The sequence below is a fragment of the Piliocolobus tephrosceles genome, chromosome 8, assembly GCF_002776525.5.
Source record: "Piliocolobus tephrosceles isolate RC106 chromosome 8, ASM277652v3, whole genome shotgun sequence".
Lineage (NCBI taxonomy): Eukaryota > Metazoa > Chordata > Mammalia > Primates > Cercopithecidae > Piliocolobus > Piliocolobus tephrosceles.
This window is the reverse complement of record NC_045441.1, coordinates 119369118-119390081: the sequence shown is the minus strand read 5'-3', so window position 1 is coordinate 119390081 and position 20964 is coordinate 119369118. Positions and strand designations below refer to the sequence as shown.

Genomic DNA, 20964 nt, shown 5'->3' with positions numbered 1-20964 from the left:
CAGGTCCCCAGTGAGGGCCCCACCCTCAAGCCAAAGAGCCTGAAATCGCAGCCCAAAGTGAGAACTTACATTCCTGTTTTCCTGCTTGAACGTTGTATTTTCCAAAACTACCCATGGCCTGCCCTACCCCAAATCCTGTGCCCATAAAAATCCCTGACTCAGCCGGCAGAGAGGAGAAGCAGCTGTACCTCAGAGACTATGGTTGGACGTTGGAGAGAAGCAGCTTGACTTCAGAGGGATGGTCTGCCAGTGTAACTTCAGAGAAGAATCCAGCCAGAGATGGCTGCCCCATCCCTTATTCAGCTCCCCTTCCCACTGAGAGTCACTTTCATCCGCAGTAAAAGTCCCCACATTTACCATCCTTCAATTTGTTTGTGTGACCTCATTTCTCCTAGATGCTGGACAAGAATTCAGGAGCCAAGAGTGAAGATAGAAAAGGCTGTCACACTGACCCTTTGCTCTCACTGGCGGAAGGCAGCTGCCTCCTGCAAAAAGGCAGAGGGCCCACTGAGCTGTTAACACTTCCACCATCTGTGGATGGCAGAGCTCAAAGAGCACTGTAACACACCCTCTGGGGCTTTAGGGCTCGCAAGCACCCCCACAGATGCTGCCATGGTACCAGCAAGGAGTTGGCTCCTGCTGGCCCCCCAAAGCACTTGCCCCAGCCCCTGAACCCATCCACCTGCACAACCCCTCCAGCAAGGGGTGGAACACAGTGGGTCTGAGTGGAGTTCACTCCGGCTGCTGCTGGAGTGGCCAGCTGACTGCAGTGCTCCAGCGCCAGCTGACTCCAGTGCTCTGGCTTCAGCTGACTCCAGTGCTCGTATCCTCCAGTTCCTGTCTCGTTCATCCGCGCAGTCCCTCCCACGAGGAGTTGAGAGCTGTGGGCTGAGTAAATGGGACACCCCCTTCATGAGTCCTGCAAAGGGGTCAGGGAAATATCCTACTTCAATTGGATCATGGGGGTATATTTCCTCCTCGCTGTTCTCAGGAGAGTGAGTTCTCACAAGATCAGGTTGTTTAAAAGTGTGTAGCACCTCCCGCTTCACTCTCTTCCTCCTGCTCCAGCCATGTGAGATATTCCTGCTTCCTCTTTGCCTTCCACCATGATTGAAAGTTTCCTGAGGCCTCCTCAGCCATGCTTCCTGTACAGCCCGCAGAACCGTGAGCCAGTTAAACCTCTTTTCTTTATAAATTACCCAGTCTTGGGTATTTATTTATAGCAGTGTGAGAACAGACTAATACGATCATCATCACCACACCCACAAAGTCATGGGCCCTGCCATCAAAGAAACACACATACTTTTTTCTTTAACAACTTAGGCATCATAGAGCACCTTCCAGGCAAAAGAAGCTGCTCTAGAAATTACAGAACATGAGAAGATAACTAAGACCCTGTATCAACTGCAAGTCACAGAAAACCCAACTTATAATGCTTAAACAATAGGGATTATTTTGCCTAGCCACAAATCTAAAAGTAGGATGTTTCCAGAATTTGTTAATTCAGCAGCTCAGGACCTAGTCTTTTCCATATTTCCACACTGTCATACTCAGGCGAATGCCCTCACGGACACGAGCTGGCTGTCACACAGTTCCAGTCATCACGTGCAGACTTGCTGGCATCCACCAAAAGAAAAGGGGCTGTTTCTTTTCTCCACATGTCTTTTTAAAGAAAGACTGAACAAACTTTTTTCTCAGAATGCTCCCCCCAGCAAACTTCCCTTCCCAGAATCAGATTACATGCCCACCCTTCAGCCACTCATGGACCAGGAGAATGGCACCACTAGGCTTGGCTTAGACCAATCAGAACTTAACTGTAAATCACGTAAAAGAGCAAGAGCAATGGAACAAAATGGAAGAAAGGAAAACAACGGAGGCTACTTCAGACCCTTTCTGTATCTGAAGGGGTACAATCAGAGAAAAGAGACAAAAAGACACTAGCCCTAAGTGGCATTTCTCCAAGGCCTTTCGTCTCTTCCTCAATCCACTGACCTGCCAGTCAGTCTCAGTAACCCTGGCTGTAGACCCTTCCACGAGGACCTGGTTTTCATCTCTTCACTTCCCCTTTTGTGATTTACACTAATTAGTAGCAGAATTGGCTCCCAGCCTGGTGTTCTCACTGCTAAATCAAGATTTTGAACACATGAAACTTCATCGTGACAGAGGGCCCTAATAAACAAAGACAGTTAGAGACAACAGGCCCCTGCAATAAGGTGGCTTGAGGAACAGCTTGTGAAAGAGGTTATGCTCAGAAAATAAAAGAACTTGAAAACAGTATTGCTCAGGATCATAAAATTTTTATTTAAAAAAAGGGTTTCATGCATTATCCTTTTGTGCACTGAGTGGAAATTTGCAATAAGAAATACCAAGAAAGGACAAGTATAATTACTTTATAATGCATCTTTCTCTTGCTAACTTCCCTGGGCCTCTCCAATAACTGCCAGTCTACATACAAAAAAGGTCAGCTTTCTATTTTCATCTGAGGTTTTGTTAAATTTAGACCGTAAGTGCAACTCTTCCTTACACCAAAAAGTGCCTATTATTTAAGATTCAGTTGGTATGTAATAGATACTTGAAAAAAAAAAGCATTTTCTTCCTTTTGTCTTCCTCTAATGGTATAGGAATGTATGGGCCTGATTTATATTTCCCCCACCCTCCCACCCACCTCTTTGACCACATGTTCCTGACAGACAATATCCAGGTGGCCTGGTACTTGGAAACTTGTCAGATGTTATTCAAAGCAATAAAAAACACATCATGCAAGTCTTCGGCATATTGTTACAGGGAAACCCTGTTTAGAATCCACTAATTGGGAATTTGTGATAATTTGAGGAAGGGCTGGCTGAAGTTAACCTTTGTACTATCTATGAAAAAAAAAGTTCACTGAAGTTCTGAACAGTAGTGTAAACAAGATTGGAAGGGGAATAATTATCTGCTTAAAAGAACCAGTTGTTTTGAAAAGCTGTAGAAGTATTTTTTTACATACAAACAGGGTAATTACGATTTAAACAAAGGCTGGCCTGTTTCTTAGGCTTCTTTGAAATGTCAGTTACAGATAACTCTTGTCTATTCACCAACCCAAAACCCAGCCCTGTGTACCAGGCAACAGTTGGTTAGCTTGCTTCCACTTTCTGTATTTGAAAATAATAAACCTGAAGTTCTTTTAAAGTAGTATAATTTAATTCAAGCTTTTCACTAATCTAGACAGTTGGTCTATCCTATAGTGTGGTTAAGGATTTACTAATTCCTAGCACACAATTGGGAAAGCATGGAGTGATATTGTCTTCACTAATTTAGTGGTATCGCTGGATGACACGGGAAAATCTACAAAGAAAACTACTCTACAGTGGTGACTTTTGTTTTTTATCTTTTTTTTTCTATTTTTAAATATTATTATAGAGACAGGGGTCTTATATGTTGCCCAGGCTGGTCTCTAATTCCTGGGCTCAAGTGATCCTCCTGCCTCAGCTTCCTAAAATGCCGGGATTACAGGTGTGAGCCACTGTGCTCAGCCCTTTTCTCTTATCACACATAATAAGAAATACATTTTACATTGCAATTCATTACATACATACACTTAATACTTACCCTTGTTATGTGTGATACACTGTTACTTTCTGTTTATTTATTTATTTTGTAGACAGAGTCTCATTCTGTCACCCAGGCTGGAGTGCAGTGGCATGATCTCAGCTCACTGCAACCTCTGCTTCCCAGGTTTAAACAATTCTCCTGCTTCAGCCTCCCAAGCAACTGGGATTACAGGCATATACCATCATGCCTGGCTAATTTTTATATTTTTAATAAAGACAGGTTTTTGCCATGTTGGCCAGGTTGATCTCGAACTCCTGGCCTCAAGTAATCCGCCCACCTTGGCCTCCCAAAGTGTTGGGATTATAGGCGTAAGCCACCGCACCCAACCAACTTTTTGTTTATTATTTAATAAATGCAAATCACGACCCACCAAATTGATTTCACAATCTGCTAATGGGTTGTCATTTTCAAAATACTACTTCTAGAGTGTGCTGGAAGATAGTACGCCTTCATGAGATAAAGGAGTGCCACTGGGGAATAGTCATAGTTGCTATCTGGTTTTCTTAATGGTGTTCAGCTTGGTGTAGAGCCCACACCAGACTCTGCACAAAAGCAACATCCAGCCATGACTAGTGTCTATAGTCCCAGCTTCATAACCATCTCATCTCACCAGATCTGCACCTGACCATGATTTTGCTCCTCATTCTATGGTTCACCATGTCCTGGGATGATGGACCAAGGCAGCCCACTCACATGAGAGTTTTCACTCCCCACGCGGTCTGAAACCAGATCCCTCCTCCTTCTCCTCCATTCAAACCCTTGGCCATTGACCTCACTGTTTTAGTTCCTACTGTCCCTTGTTTCTTAACAGTCAGTGCAAAGTTCATTTCTATCCTCATCAATGCTTCCAGCTAAGTCTCCATTTCCCTCTTTTTGTCTTAAGCTGGCCAGGCTTAATCCCTGCAAAGGAGGCAAGCTGATGTCATAGGTGGAAACCACCTTTGCAAAGATTATGATGAGAAAAATCCAGCATGGCTAACTCATCTTGCCTCTAGCCTCGTGAGCTGGTTGGCCTTGCTCACTCCTAGGTGTAGGAATTTATTTTATAGTTTAACTTTGAAGCAAGGATGATAATAGTTTCTCCCTAAAACTAACTCTCTCCTTGCTCAGGGACTGAAATCTTCTTTGTAAAACTAATGAAAGGCCATGAAAATTAGGATTATTGTAACTGCCCAATGGGTTCACCTTACCTGCTGCCTAGACAGAGCCAATTTATCAAGACAGGGGAATTGCAATAGAGAAAGAGTAATTCACACGGAGCTGGCTTGCACGAGACTGAAGTATTATTATTACTCAAATCCGTATCCCTGAGCGTTTGGAGATCAGAGGTTTTTTGTTGTTGTTGTTGTTTGTTTGTTTTGTTTTATTTTTTGAGACGGAGTTTTGCTCTGTTGCCCAGGCTGGAGTGCAATGGCGTGATCTCAGCTCACTGCAACTTCCACCTCCCAGGTTCAAGCAATTCTCCTGCCTCAGCCTCTTGAGTAGCTGGGATTATGAGCATGTGCCACCATGCTCATGCTCAGCTAATTTTTTGCTTTGCTTTTTTTTTTTTTTTTTTTGAGACGAAGTCTCACTCTGTCACTCAGGCTGGAGTGCAGTGGCATGATCCCAGCTCACTACAAGCTCTGCCTCCCAGGTTCACGCCATTCTCCTGCCTCAGCCTCCCAAGTAGCTGGGATTACAGGCACCTGCCACCATGCCTGGCTAATTTTTTGTCTTTTTAGTAGAGATGGGGTTTCACTATGTTAGCCAGGATGGTCTCGATCTCCTGACCTCGTGATCTGCCCAAATTTTTTGTATTTTTTAGTAGAGATGGGATTTCACCATGTCAGTCAGGCTGGTCTCGAACTCCTGACCTCAGATGATCTGCCTGCCTTGGCCTTCCAAAGCACTGGGATTACAAGCATGAGCCACTGCACCCAGCTTCCCCCAAGACTTAGGCCCTGCTTTGAACTGTAGCCACAAGATAAGAGTCCCTGCTGCTTCATCTTGTGCTTGCCAGCCCTCTCCTCTGGGATCTGGGCCTTGTTTTCTATCCCAGCTGGGGTCCTGCCATCCACCCTATTTCCCATTTCTATTCGGGGAAGATGATCTCCAGATGGACCCCCATTTACTTAAGCCTGCTTACATTCCCCACACCTGGGGGCCCCACTTAACTAGAAAACCTAGCCCCAACTATGCCTAGGTTATGCCTAACTTGTGACAAAGACTCTCTCTTTGGCCAAACTTTATTCAGGCTCCTCTGAGCCCTCTTCTTAAGTAGGACTCAATCTTGACTCCATCCTGTCTTTGACCTGCCCAACCCAATTTTGGCAAGAATCCTACTGGATAAGTTTATTGAGAGTCTCCCCATCCTTAATAACTAATCAAATTTCTCATCCTCCACTTTTTTTTTTTTTTTAAATGGAGTCTCACTCTATCACCTAGGCTAGCATACAGTGGCACAATCTCAGCTCACTGCAATCTCCGCCTCCTGGGTTCAAGCTTTTCTTGTGTCTCGGTCTCCCGAGTAGCTGGGACTCCAGGCATATGCCACCACACCCGGCTAATTTTTGTATTTTTAGTAGAGGTGGGGTTTCACCACATTGGCCAGGCTGGTCTCAAATTCCTGACCTCAGGTGATCCACCCACCTTGGCCTCCCAAAGTGCCGGGATTACAGGCGTAAGCCACCACACCTGGCTTCATTCTCCACTTTTGATGTGTAAGTCCTTGGCCTGCCTTTAGCATGAATCCTGTTAGGTCACTTTAGCAGGAATCCCCCTATGTTTGATGTCTCTCTTTAGTAATTTCCCGTCCTGTGATGTCCTCCTCCTGCTCCTGGCTATAAATCCCCACTTGTCCTTGTTGTATTCAGAGTGGAGCTCAATTTCTACTCCCTATTGCAATAGAGTCTTGAATGAAGTCCTCCTGACCATTTTGATAAGTGTCAGAATAATTTTTCCTTTAACATTTGCCGTGCGCTTTGGACGACAACCGTGGGTAGCCCACTGCCCAACTGCCTTCTGGGTCATGCTGCCTCTTCTCCCTACTCCAGGAATCAGATCTTATTCCAGCCTCTTGAGCTTCTCTTACACACTAGCCCCTAGCTGACATGTGTGGCAATACAGTTCTTATAGGGTCAAACCTAGACAGGATGGGGCAATTCTATTCCAACCAACTTCACCTAGTTCATTCAGTCAGTCAGATAAGCAAAACATCTGAATACATTTAAGTGGTTTCTCAACATAAATAATATATTTTCAAAGAGCTTTCGTATTCGTATTACAGACATAAACAAAATACATACACTCAAGACATAAAATATCTGTCTTGTGCTATTTCAAATTAAAAAATCATCGCAGATATAGATCTTCGGTATTCTAACGGTGCCATAAACACATTCGATGGCCTTTTTTTTGAACAAAGAATTGTGTGAGATTTTACCTCTTGGGTTCCAAGTATGTTTTTGTTTGTTGGTAGAGAGACTTTGTTGTAAAAGTCTCCTCACCTAGAGCTCTGGTGATTTTTCATGTTTTATTCATCTCTTTCATTAGGCTTCAAGTGAGGGAAGAACATGATAAAATTCAAAATTTACTAAATTTCGTGTTAATGTCAGATATGGAACTTTCCTCTTGACTGTCTCCTTTCATTGGCGGTGTTACTGAAGCCTTTTGTTGGGAATGGTGCACCAACCATTCATTGGTTCTCATGGCTTTGCAGTGGAGGCAGTGCCTTTCACTCATTTGGTGACTTCCCAGATTCCTTTGCCTCTGAGCCATTTTTCTCCTCTTAATACCGTCTGGTGATGGGTGGTGTTCACTTTCACTCTCCTTCCACGAGGAGGCTTCTGAGTTAGATTTTTCACTGCCACTCTCCGTAGTATCACTGTCATGTTGGTTCTGATTCACCTCATTGAACTGAGACTGGCGCCTGGCTCGTCTTTGTTCAAGATAGGCATTGACCAAAGCTACTTCTGAGTTGGTTACAGGAGTAAGTTGGTTCTGCTTTGGTTTCTTCATTGTCTGTGAGGGATCCCAGGCACCGTCTTTGCTTTGCCACTTGTAGGAAGTCTCTTTGCTTGCTAACAACCAATGAAACATATCAAGTTAGTAACATTGTTGGTTACTATAAATTTCTATTACTTAAGAAGCCTGTGCACATATAGCTCACTCTTAGTAGCCATTTGTCAAGCCATTGCTTTTCTCCAGTCACCTGCAAGTGTTGGCAGCTGACTGCATTTTCCAGTACCATATCCCAACTCCTGCAGACCAGAGAGCTTAGATAGATGCTTGACATATCACTTTTGAAGTTTTGTGGATGCTAAACATAATATCAAAGGAAAAGATCTTTAAACTTTTCCAGGGAAGAACACTTCTTTTCCTTTGAAAATTGAACTCTTAAATATTCAAGCACGTATATGAATGTGATTTGGGGAGCAGGAACTAAGAAGGATCTTTCCTTTATGTAGTGGTGTGCTAAAGTTGGCTTGTACCCGCTCAGAAGAGCTGATAAACTTTCAGTAATTTTGTGAGATAGTTAAACATAGCCATTATTAAAAACTAAATTATACCAACTTAAAATACATTCAATTAATAAAAATAGAGGTAATAAATACTCAAAACCTATCACTTCCTAATTATCTTATTACATTTGATTATGCTGTGTGCTCTTCTGGTTTTTTATGTCTGTTGTATTTGGATGTTGGAAACTCTATGCTGTGTTTTCTGTTTCTTTTTTTTTTTTTTTGAAACAGAGTCTTGCTCTGTTGCCCAGGCTGAAGTGCAGTGGCACGATCTCGGCTTACTGCAACCTCTGTCTCCCAGGTTCAAGTGATCCTCCTGCCCCAGCCCCCCTAGTTGCTGGGATTATAGGCACATGCCACCTTGCCCAGCTAATTTTTTTGTGTTTTTAGTAGAGACAGGGTTTTGCCATGTTGGCCAGGCTGGTCTCGAACTCCTGACCTCAGGAGACCCACCCGCCTTGGCCTCCCAAAGTACTGAGATTACAGGTGTGAGCCACCGTGCCCGGCGGAAATTCTATGTTAAGGATACACTACTGCACATCTCCTCCCAACTCCATGTTCAATGACATGCTGTGGGTAGCTTAAAATCAGCTTTGGTAGAAGTATTTATACCATGAAAATCAGCAAACACTAAACATCAGGGCTTGATGTATGGTTTTGTTGATTGTCTAGGCTTAAGAAAATGATGGAGAACATGTTACTAATGCACATTACATTTCACTGTCATCCCTGTAGCCACTACATTGTGACTAACCCTGCAAAATGAGGAAATATTCTTCCAGTATTTTAGAACGATTATCCATTCCAGCAAAGAAGTCACTCACATCACTGACAACTAAGTTAAGTTCCAACACACATCTATCTTCTGCTTTGCTTTCATCTCACTCCTTAGCTTAGAGGAAAATGACATTCACGCTGAAACTATACTTGTTCATCAATTGCAGCCATAGTTGGCTAAGGTGCAAGGGTCTGGCAAAAATCAAGGAGAGCGTTTTGTGAGAATCAGTTGTCTATATGAAATTGGCCATAAGGAGTATTGTATATTTTATTATTTATAAATGGTGTGATATATATTTACTTATTTTGAGTCAGGAACTCGCTCTGCTGCCCAGGCTGGAGTGCAGTGGCATGATCATGGCTCACTGGCAGCCTCGAACTCCTGGGCTCAAGTGATTCTGTTGCCTCAGCCTCCTAAGTAGCTGACACCACAGGTGCAAACAACCATGCCAGCTAATTTTCTTTCTTTTTTTTTTTTTGAGACGGAGTCTCGCTCTGTCGCCCAGGCTGGAGTGCAGTGGCCGGATCTCGGCTCACTGCAAGCTCCGCCTCCTGGGTTTACGCCATTCTCCTGCCTCAGCCTCCCGAGTAGCTGGGACTACAGGCGCCCGCCACCTCGCCCGCCTAGTTTTTTGTATTTTTTAGTAGAGACGGGGTTTCACCGTGTTAGCCAGGATGGTCTCGATCTCCTGACCTCGTGATCTGCCTGTCTCGACCTCCCAAAGTGCTGGGATTACAGGCTTGAGCCACCGTGCCCAGCCAATTAATTTTTTGTATTTTTAGTAGAGATGGGGTTTCACCATGTTAGCCAGGATGGTCTCGATCTCCTGACCTCGTAATCTGCCCGCCTCAGCCTCCCAAAGTCCTGGGATTACAGGCGTGAGCCACCGCACCTGGCCCTAATTTTCTTTTTTTAAGAGATAGGGTTTTGCTATGTTCTCTAGGCTGATCTTGAAGTCCTGGCCTCAAGCACTTCTACTTCAGCCTCTGGGGGTGCTGAGATGACATGCAACCTTTATATCAGTAAAATTTTTAGTAAGCATATGTACACACAGGAGTTTTGGAGAGCCAGTTGTTAAACATTTACCAGCACACCACTGCTTATAGGTTGTTGAAAAAGATGTCATAGACAGCTCATAATCCTGTAATATCACTAACAATGAGCGTGTGGGAAGGGCAAGCAATGTGAAGGGAGAGTGCTAAGGAGTGAAAAAAGAACTTGAGCTCCACCTCCCAGTAATTCATAGCTTGTTGCTAAGCAGCTAAACTGTCCCTCTGCATTAGGGAGTCCAAAAGCAAAAACTCACCCAATCCCAATGGGCCTTCTCTAGTGTGCAAAGTCTGACAATGCTCTAAGCTGTTCATCTCTGTTGTTTGCTTTCCACACTCAGCACAAATTTCTTTCTTCATCTTTCTTTCTTTTTTTTTCTTTCTTTTTTTTTTTTTTTTTTTTGATACTGGGTCTCACTATGTTGCTCAAGCTGTGGTCTTGAACTGCTTAGCTCAAACAGTCCTCCTGCCTCAGCCTCCTGAGTAGCTGGGACTACAGGCATGCAACACCACACATATTCTTCCCCTCATAGCCCAATACCAAATAGGCACTGGTTCTCACCTTTCTTTACTGAAGTACTTGTCCCACTGCCTTCATCCTTTTTATCCTCAGACATCTGTTTCTGAAACATAGGTTAGTAAGAGTGATCTCAGTTGTTTTATGATAATATATACTTGTTATAAAACACTATTGCCAAGGCCCATTGACAATGTCTGATTTTATTTTATTTTATTTTATTTTATTTTATTTTATTTATTTATTTTTGGAGAGTCTCACTCTGTTGCCCAGGCTGGAGTGCAGTGGCATGATCTCAGCTCACTACAACCTCTATCTTCCAGGTTCAAGTGATTCTCCTGCCTCAGCCTCCCAAGTAACTGGGATTACAGGTGCCCACTACCATGTCCAGCTAATTTTTGTATTTTTAGTAGAGACAGGGTTTCACCATGTTGGCCAGGCTCGTCTCGAACTCCTGACCTCGAGTGATCTGCCTGCCTTGGCCTCCCAAAGTGCTGGGATTACAGGCGTGAGCCACCAGGCCTGGCCTGACAATGTCTACTTTTAAACATTCAGTTTAAACAAGTACTTACTGAGTTAAATAATAAGCTAATTCAGTATGTATTGAGTTCCTGTTATAGTGATCCTACTTCCACTTCCATTAAGACTATGCTTCGATAGCAGAATGTACCAAAATGTTTTGAAACAAACAAAATGGAACAGACTTGAGAGAAAATAACACTGATAAGGAGCTATAGCTTATAAAGCTTTCCTGTACCCATTCACATTACAGAGAAATAATGTTTAAAAAATTTTGACAGTACTCAGATTAGTTTAGGTTTTTTTTGTTGTTGTTTTTTTGAGACGGAGTCTTGTTCTGTACGCCCAGGCTGGAGTGCAATGGCGCGATCTCGGCTCTCTGAAATCTCTGCCTCCCAGGTTCAAGCAATTCTCCTGCCTCAGCCGGGATTACAGGCATGCACCACCACGCCCGGCTAATTTTGTATTTTTAGTAGAGATGGGGTTTCTCCATGTTGATAAGGCTGGTCTTAAACTCCTGATCTCAGGTGATCCGCCTGCCTTGGCCTCCCAAAGTGCTGGAATTATAGGCATGAGCCACCGTGCCCGGCCCAGATTAGTTTAGTTTTTAAAGGATGTTTGATCAGGGTACATTATTCTTTAAGATAGAAGACATCTACCATACACAAAGATCTTTACCTGAATTCATGAACTTAATATCTCCTTAATCCCTCCGAAAGTTTCCTCCAAAATGTAATCATAATATATTATTTGTGAATATGGCAACCAGAAGAAATGGATTTCTTTGACTAGTTCCAATTTCAAATATTCTGCCCCCCCAATACTCCATAAATATATTTGTCCCATTTTTCAGATTAGTGTCCCATTTTCTGATGCTGAAAGTGATTTTGCCAAAAGACACAGATATAAACCAACCCTTTCAGAAAATAACAAAAACTAGAAATTTTCATTAACGCCTTTGACATATAATTCTCTCTCCGGGAATCTATCAGCAAGAAATAACCCTCAGAAGGAAGCTTTGTGCACAGAAACATTCATCACAGTATAATTACGATAATATAAAATTCAAAAGTAGACAATGGTTTAAGTAAATTATGGTACAATTATATAATAAACAGTTGTAAAATTATAATAAAGGTATGTCATAATATGAGGAAATAAGTGTGCTACCATACTGGGTATGGTATTACATCAAGATGCAAATTTGTATATACAGCATGAGCACAAATTAGCTTAAAATATGAAAAAAAAAGACTTTAAGGAGCATAAAAAATGATAGCTATGGTTGGCTTTAAGTGTTGAAATGGACTTTTTCTCTCCCAATTTGTTCAAATTGTCTACAATTAGGGAAAAATGAATTTATGTGGAAGTCCAGTTTCTTTGGGATGAAAAGTGCCATAGTTGGGTATTTGTAATTGCAGTCTAAGATCCTCAGCTCATTCTTTTCTTAATATCTGATCTCTGCAATGGTAGGCAAGCATCTTTAATGAGGTGCCTTTTTGTTTTCTGGGTTACAGCAATCATTCTCCAAAAATCTTGAAAGTGGAGTTCTCTTTTAAGATACCACTTTCTGGCCAGGCATGGTGGCTCACGCCTGTATCCCAGCACTTTGGGAGGCCGAGGCGGGCGGATCACAAGGTCAGGAAATTGAGACCATCTTGGCTAACACAGTGAAACTCTGTCTCTACTAAAAATACAAAAACAATTAGCCAGGCGTGGTGGCGGGCGCCTGTAGTCCCAGCTACCCGAGAGGCTGAGGCAGGAGAATGGCGTGAACCTGAGAGGTGGAGCTTGCAGTGAGCCAAGAGCGCGCCACAGAACTCCAGCCTGGGTGACAGAGCGAGACTCCGTCTTAAAAAAAAAAAAAGAAAGATACCACTTTCTAAAAAATGCTTTTGGAAGGGGCTTAAATATTTTAAATTTAATATGTATCACTTAGATTATGTTATAGAAAAGGAAAAAACCTAAAAGAATTGGAAGTTTATAAACCTAAAAGTTAACAGTAGTTGGTTATTTCTACATAATCTGGAGTGATTTTTATTTTGTTTTGTCTTCTGCCCTATAATTTCCACATTTTCTATATAATGTGTACTTTTGTAATAGACGGGAGAAGGTGTTTAAAAACACTTATTAGGTTTATATCATTTCCACAGAAAGCTCTCACATTTGATGTCAAATCAAAACATAACCACAAAATCAAAAGAAAGATTTTGCATTAAACTAAGTGGGATCATATGAACTGTGGTTATGAAAAGCATTTTATTAACTGTCTTTGTGTGTGACTCAGTGAGTGAAAACAGCAGGAGTGCCTGCCCTGAGGGGCAGAGTAGAAAATGTGGGCCGTGGCTCTCTTTCTGCCACTAACAACTCTGATTTTTCCAAGCCACTTAACACCTCTTAAGCTCAGTTTCCACATAAGCAAAATAAGGAGTATGGATTGCTATTGTCCAGAAAAACACCACACTACCAATATGAATAAACATAAAATAAAAATATAAACTAAATACAGTATTTATAGTCTGAAAGCAAAAGGGTGAATGCCGCTTTAAAAAGTGGCAAATTCAGAGGAAATCAGTGTGCTTCGTGTTGGAGGATAATTACCACATTTCCATCGCACTTTTACCATTACCTCAAAGTTTGTAAATAAAGTCTCAAAGTTTAGCAGAGAAAACGAAGAAGTTCAAAGTGAAGGAAAAATTCCATCCTCCTTTACTAGCTCTCATATGGTTCTCAGATTTCAAATCTGGGAGCCTTCAGAAGAAGCAGCCCAGCAGATTGAAGCCATCACAAGGGTACAAAGTGAAAGATGAAACTTCAAACATAATTAAGGTTTTAATCAGGACTGAGTAGATCTAAGTGGACATTTCAGACTATGCTTTGATGCAAACAAATAATTTGACAGGAAATCTGGGTATATTCCTCTTCTGTCACTAACACTTTTGTGACATTGGACAAGTCACTTAATTTCCTTGGGCCTTATCAATAAAAAATGGGTGGGGGAGGGTTAATGATAACTTACTTGCCTACAAACAGAAGGCTGGACCACATGCTCCCTTGAGGTCCTGGAAGCTCAAGGCTGCATGACTCCCCAGAGCTGATACAAGCAAGGGAGCAGAAAAATAGCTTAGACTGGGCCGGGCGCAGTGGCTCACACCTGTAATTCCAGCACTTTGGGAGGCCGAGGCGGGTGGATCACGAGATCAGGAGTTTGAGACCAGCCTGGCCAACATGGTGAAACTCTGTCTCTACTAAAAATACAAAAATTAGCTGGGCGTGGAGGCGCACGCCTATAATCTCAGATACTCAGGAGGCTGAGGCAGGAGAACCGCCTGAACCCCAGAGGCAGAGGTTGCAGTGAGCTGAGATCATGCCATTGCACTCCAGCCTGGGCGACAGGGTGAGACTCCGTCTCAAAAAGAAAAAAAAAAAAAAAATAGCTTGGACCTCTTAATTCATGATGAAATTGCCACTGATCAATTTCAATTTTTTTGTTAATTTTCTAAAGTAGCTTTGCTTGCCAGGCCAGACAAATTCAATATACTTAGCTAGGGAGTCTAAGACACATATAAGTTATCACTATTCTAAATCTCCTTTTGGCAAAGTATTTACCTTAAGAAGCATTTAGACTTTAGATGAAAGCTCTTCTTCACCAGGAGGTGGTGGTTATCAAAAAGTCTTTGATTATTAGAATGGAATCCAGCTGGCATGGACATAACAAACCTTCTCCACTCCATCCAGAGCTCATAGAGCACTAAGTCTTACTGACCACGGCCAGCACAGGGCTCTGGCTATAATGTTACTTGATGGTGGTTTTCTTAATCATCAGCCTGGTATTAATGACCAGCAAGGATATCATGTCAGCGAATTCTAAGAGCTTGGTTGCCACTGGGCGTGGTGGCTCATGCCTGTAATCCCAGCACTTTGGGAGGCCAAAGTGGGCAGATCACTTGAGGTCAGGAGTTTGAGACCAGCCTGGCCAACATGGTGAAACCCCATCTGTACTAAAAATACAAAAATAAGCAGGGCTTGGTGGCTTGTGCCTGTGGTCCCAGCTACTAGGGAGGCTGAGGCAAGAGAATCACTTGAATCCGGGAGGCGGAGGTTGTAGTGAGCCAAGATTGCACCATTTCACTCCAGCCTGGGTGATAGAGCGAGACTCCATCTCAAGGAAAAAAAAAAAAAAAGAGCTTGGTTACTCATAATACGTTGGAAGCATCACATTCCTGATAAAGTAGGATATCTCATTCTTAAGACGATGGCATTTTAATGGTGACTTTAGTTCTGTTTAGTCTAGCTCTGCATCTTATTCTATGCAGAAAGTGTATTGCCTCATTCTAAAAACCCCAAAATCCTACAGCATGTATCCTATCAATATGACAACTTTTGTATCTTTGATTAGAATCACATGGCTAGAAAAGGGATTTGGAAGTCATTAACCAGCAGGGAGGTTTATGCCAGCATTACATAGCATATGGATAAACTGTAAACAATCTGAATACTTCAAACTTGCAGAATTTTTTGGTGCAATCAAAAGACAGAAAATTATGCAGTCATTAAAAGTGCTGCTGAGTGAATATAATTTAGAGAAGTATTTCTGATATATTATTAAGCTTAAAAAGCAGGATATGAAAATATATGCAATATAATGCCAACCATGTAAGATCAAAGACAGAGAAATGGAGAGAGATATATTGGGATAGAGAGAGAAAAAAACAAAAAACTGGAAGAACATACTCCAAAATGTTAACAGTGGTTATCTCTGGGAAAGAGGATAACTGTAGCTTTATATTTTCCTCTTCATCCTTTTCCATATTTCCAGATTCTGCAGAATAAGATTGCATTCTTTTTAAAACTAAACAACTTTTAAAAGTAGTTTCATCAAAGTATAGTAAATGCATTTTATGGAAATTTTCCTAGTGTACAGTAAACATATTATTTAAAATGAAAAAAAAAGATATCCTACCCAGACAGAAGCCCTAGAGAAGAACATCAGGACAAATACAATGACAAAATACCAAAGCAGGAAGTTCCCTATGGTCCCACAAGAGTCATCCTTCCAGCATTCATAATCCTGATTTGGAATGGCACAATTTAAAGGTATGGGGGGAGGATCTACCTCCGAAAATAAGGAAAAAAGGTCTCCCATGATGGCTCCTTGCTCAAAAAATAAACCACGCTCAAAGGGATAAAGATGACTGGGAACTACTTCACTCCCTCTATGATGTATGACAATTTCCTTGGCAACTTATTATGACATATAATAAGCAACTGTTCTAGGAACTGACAAATGCTTCTTGGATTTCTAAGTTTGTGGAAGGCTTATTCAAATTACTTCTGTGAATGTTTACGGTATTTTCCCCCATACCTCAATATGGTGCATTCTGCCTTAATTTTTTTTCCTAAAATTTGTATATACTATATTTTCCTATCTTTACATCTAAGTGTTTATTGTATCCACTCATTTTAATTCAGACTCTTTTATATGTATCATGCCATTGCAAATTATCATAGACAGTTCTAATGTATTACTGATTGAACTGTGTTCCCTAAAATTCATACGTTGAAGCCCTCACCTCCAGTGTGACACTATTTGGAGACCAGGCCTTTAAGAAGGTAATTAAAGTTAAATGAGGTCATAAGGGTAGGGCTCTAATCCAATACAACTGGTATCCTTATAAGAAGACAGCAAGGATTCATGAGCACAGAAATCAAGGTCACAATATAAGGTGGCCGTCTGCAAGGGGACCTGCCTCAGGAGAAACCAACCCTGCTGACAATTTGATCTTAGACTTCCAGCCTCCAAAATTATGAAAAAAAAAAAATAATTTCTGTTGTTTAAGCCACCTGTCTATGGTATTTCGTTATGGCAGCCCTAATACGTAATGCTCACTGTCATTTGGTCAGTAGTGTTCTTTTTTAAGCCTTGAATAAATGCACAACAGTTTATAGATTACATGAAGAGGGAAAAACACAGATGTGCCCGTTACGAACTACTATGAACTATGTCACATGCATACAATTTCTTCTTAGGAAAGTCACATACGGAGTGGGTGGGAACCCGGTATTCTAATTCTTATTATTTTTTTTTTATTTTTATTTTTTTTAACAGAGTCTCACTCTGTCGGCCAGACTGGAATGCAGTGGCACCATCTCGGCTCACCACAACCTCGGCTTCCCAGGCTCAAGTAATTCTCCTGCCTCAGCCTCCAGAGTAGTTGGGATTACAGGCATGTGCCACCACGCCCGACTAATTTTTTGTATTTTTAGTAGAGGCGGGGATTCAGCGTGTTAGCCAGCATGGTCTCCGTCTCCTGACCTCGTGATCCGCTCGCCTCTGCCTCCCAAAGTGTTTGGATTACAGGCGTGAGCCACCGCGTCCGGCTGGTATTTTAATTTTGACTGTACCTTGAGCCCTTTCACTTTGAACAATTTTCAAGTTAGTTCATCTCTAAATCTAAAACTAGAGCAAAACAACATTGCTGCTAAAGCAATCTAAAAATGATAAAACTTAACTAAGAAAAGTTAGCTCTTTAAGAGCACAGGGTACCTGCCGATTTTCATTAATATACAATACCACGCGGTATTAACCTTAGGATCATTTTAGGAAAAACTTTGGCCATTGGGCATACATGATGTAATAATCCAGTAGCTTATTGTGACATGGCTTAATGTTTTTATTAGAGGCACACTTCAGAACAAATCCCCAGGCCCTGGGCTTCTGCCTGTTGACTCTCTAAGGCGTCATCTCCTCCAGGAGGCTCGCAAGAGCTGGGGCTGGGCTGTACGTGCCTCCTTGGGGCCCATTGTACCCACCTCACCTGCCTTCGAAATGCATCTTTGGGCCTCCGCTGGGGTTGAGCAACTCTGGGTAGTAACCAGGGGGCTCTTATTTTCTATATCCCTGCACCTCGCTCAGCGGCACACTTGTGCTAAATGAAACAAAGCCCAGCCTTTTCCTCAGGATGAGAAGCTCTTCCAGAAAATACATAGGAAAACGTGTTGTTAGTATTTTTAATCTCAAAACCACCAGTAACTTCAATAAAACAAATTTTGGGTGTGCTTGTTACTGCTGCACCCTATGAAACAGATTATTTAAAAATTCAGGCCGGCAAGGTGGCTCATGCCTGTAATCTCAAAAGACAGTGGGAGGCCGGCAGGCGTTTGGGAGGCTGAGGCGGGAGGATCCCTTGAGGTTAGGAGATAAGAGACCAGACTGGCCAACGTGGCGAAAACCCGTCTCTACCATAAAAAAAAAAAAAAAAGAATTTACATGGGGTCAGAACTCTTGACACAGGTGTTTTAGCACAGGGGAAAGAAATGCTTTGTCACTGATGGTGTCTGGCCACTTTATCACGCTACTCTATCCTACGGTGAGCCACCCTACTTAATCATTTTACACATGTGAGTCCATAAATGCCCTACGGAAGCTAAAATTATATTAATAGATAGAAAATTCAGCTCGTTATAATTATTTTTACTGCGGGTTCTCCGAATTTTGCTGCTTAGCTTTCTCCCGCAGCTGAGTGGGAACCATAAAACCAAGACCTGTTTCCCTGGTAACGCTGCTAGAGCCGGGGCCTGCGACCCCTCCCTTTCTCGCGAGAAGAGACTGCCCAGTTCTTCCGGTAACCTTAGAGCCGCCTGCCGGTCGCCTCCCTCTTGCCCTTGGCTTTGCGCATGCCCAGAGAGAGTGGCGGGAGTCTGCGTTTTCCGGCCAGAGGACATGGTGCGTTTTCGGGGTCATGTTTGTGCTTCCTGTTTTGGAATCCACGCGGGTTGTGGGAGTTCCGCGCCTCCTGATCTGTTCGGGGTTTAGCCAAGGGGGGATGTGACTAGGCGTCCCGCCTCTCTAGGGGAAGGGAAGAAAGAAGCAATAGGGTTGCTGAAGTTCGTGCCGAGGAGCCGGGGAGGGAAACTCTGGACTGGGAAATTGGGACGCGGGGGCTGAGTGGCGCAAAGGCTATTGCTCTGTCCCCTGTGGGATACAATTCCTTGTCGCTGTAGCAAATTTTGCACTGTCTGTAAGAGTTGAGCCTAGCTGAAGAAAGGAATTATAAATCCCAAATGTGGACCAAAACAATGCACGTTTTCCCCTCTCTCCCTCTTACTCCCCTCACTACCCCATCATGAGTACGTGCCCTTCTAAAACTTAAATCCTTATCCTTTATCCACACACAAAAGGGAGAGCCCTGGAGTACAGCCATCCAAATGCAGTTGTTTAGATAGTAATGGCGTCTGCATGAGGATGTAGAAGAGTCCTTATGACTTACAGGAGATACGGAATATAGCCTCCCAAAACTTGATATTTTGAGTTTCTGAAATTAGCCTTCTGCCTAGTCCTTGTAACATACCCCAAAAACAAAATACAAAGTATTTCCAGACATAATCATCAATCCTTAAATTACAAAATAAGACATTTTTATGTATTGGAAGTATTAAATTGTTCTTAAATAACCAGCCACGGCTGGGCGCGGTGGCTCACGCCTGCAATCCCAACATTTTGGGAGGCTGAGGCGGATGGATCTCAAGGTCAGGAGTTCGAGACCAGCCTGGCCAAGATATTGAAACCCCATCTCTACTAAAAATACAAAAATCAGCGGGGCTCGATGGCGGACGCCTGTAATCCAAGCTACTGGGGAGTCTGAGGCAGGAGAATTGCTTGAACCCGGGAGGTGGAGGTTGCAGTGAGCCGAGATCGCACCACTGCACTCTAGCCTGGGAGACAGCAAGACTCTGTCTCTAAATAAATAAATAGCCAGCCACTTCTCTGTTGATTATACTGTGATGCCAATGAAGTTATGTATAATTTTGGGTTCCCTTTTTATATGCTGATACTAAAATGGAAAAGGTTTTGGTAAAACATTTTAAAGATGGGAGAAGGTATATGTAGTTTCAGTTACCTTTGTAAGGGATGTAAAATTTGGTTTTTAAATAGAGCAATAGTTTCTTTTGGTTAATTCCTGTGCTTTTTGTTTTTTTCATAGATGCAGGGGGAGGCACACCCTAGTGCTTCCCTTATTGACAGAACCATCAAGATGAGAAAAGAAACAGAGGCTAGAAAAGTGGTCTTAGCCTGGGGACTCCTAAATGTATCTGTGGCTGGAATGATATATACTGAAATGTAAGTGAAGCAGCCCAAAAAAAGTGAAAATTTAAGAAGCTGGTGACTGGTTCCATAGGTTTTTGTGTTTGTTTTTGATTTTTGGTGTTTTTAAGTTCATTGGAAAGCCTTTCTAATTTTTTTTCAGGACTGGAAAATTGATTAGTTCATATTACAATGTGACATACTGGCCCCTCTGGTATATTGGTAAGTAATTAATTTTCACTGTAACTTACATTTATCAATGAAAAACTACTTTCAGATTTGATTCAGCTTAGTATACATTTCCTTATTCAACAAGTATTTGACTGCCTGCTGGGTTGTAAAAACTGGGAATACAGCAGAAAGGGAGCAAGGTAAAACCCTGCTATTATGAAAGGAACATTCTCTTAGACAATCAAATTAATAAACAGCACTTCAGGTAATTATGAGTTCTGTGAAGAAAAATAGGTTCAGAGGTTAGTGAGATTTGTTTTTGTTGCTCTCCTGAAATGCCCTTTCTGCGCCTCTACCTTTTTACCTTTCAGGACCAGCCCAGATTTCTGCTCCATTGATGCCTTCCTCAGTTGTCACATTCTTTCCTCTCTTCTTGTCTGCTCTTCCATAGTCCTTGGGTATAAAGAGTCTTTATGGATGTTAAAATAAATTTCATAGTCTATACACTTTAATCTAAAGTCTTTCACAGGGAGATAGTGTGCCATGTTGGGAGAGCAAGGGATTTGCGATCAGCAGACCTCAGTTAGAATCATGGCTTCACTCACTCACTCTATACTCTTGTAAGAGTCACTTGGCTTCTGAATGAGTGTTGGTTTATATTTAAAATGAAGATGAAAATATTTACTGTACAGGGTTGCTAGGATTAGTGCTGTTTTGAAACTCACTAGTAAATGACCTACACTTATTTATTT

The 20964-nt window shown here is 42.2% G+C and overlaps 2 protein-coding genes across 3 annotated transcripts in view; one reads left to right on the top strand and one right to left on the bottom strand.

The window, feature by feature from the left end:
- Positions 1 to 6804: 6804 nt before the first annotated feature.
- SSMEM1 (serine rich single-pass membrane protein 1) lies at positions 6805 to 16147 on the bottom strand. Its single transcript, XM_023207857.1, has 3 exons — positions 15920 to 16147; positions 10483 to 10537; positions 6805 to 7652 (listed from the first exon to the last, which is right to left on the bottom strand). The coding sequence occupies exons 1-3, from the start codon at positions 16100 to 16102 to the stop codon at positions 7156 to 7158; spliced, it is 735 nt and encodes a 244-aa protein (XP_023063625.1). The 5' UTR covers positions 16103 to 16147; the 3' UTR covers positions 6805 to 7155.
- Positions 16148 to 18562: 2415 nt separating this feature from the next.
- TMEM209 (transmembrane protein 209) overlaps positions 18563 to 20964 on the top strand; it is a 42441-nt gene continuing 40039 nt past the window's right edge. For both annotated transcript variants that reach the window (XM_023207859.1, XM_023207858.1), the window contains exons 1-3: positions 18563 to 18682; positions 19941 to 20077; positions 20205 to 20263. In XM_023207859.1, coding sequence (XP_023063627.1) covers positions 18680 to 18682; positions 19941 to 20077; positions 20205 to 20263 — 199 coding nt within the window. In that variant the 5' untranslated portion in view covers positions 18563 to 18679. The remainder of the gene's footprint in view (positions 18683 to 19940; positions 20078 to 20204; positions 20264 to 20964) is intronic.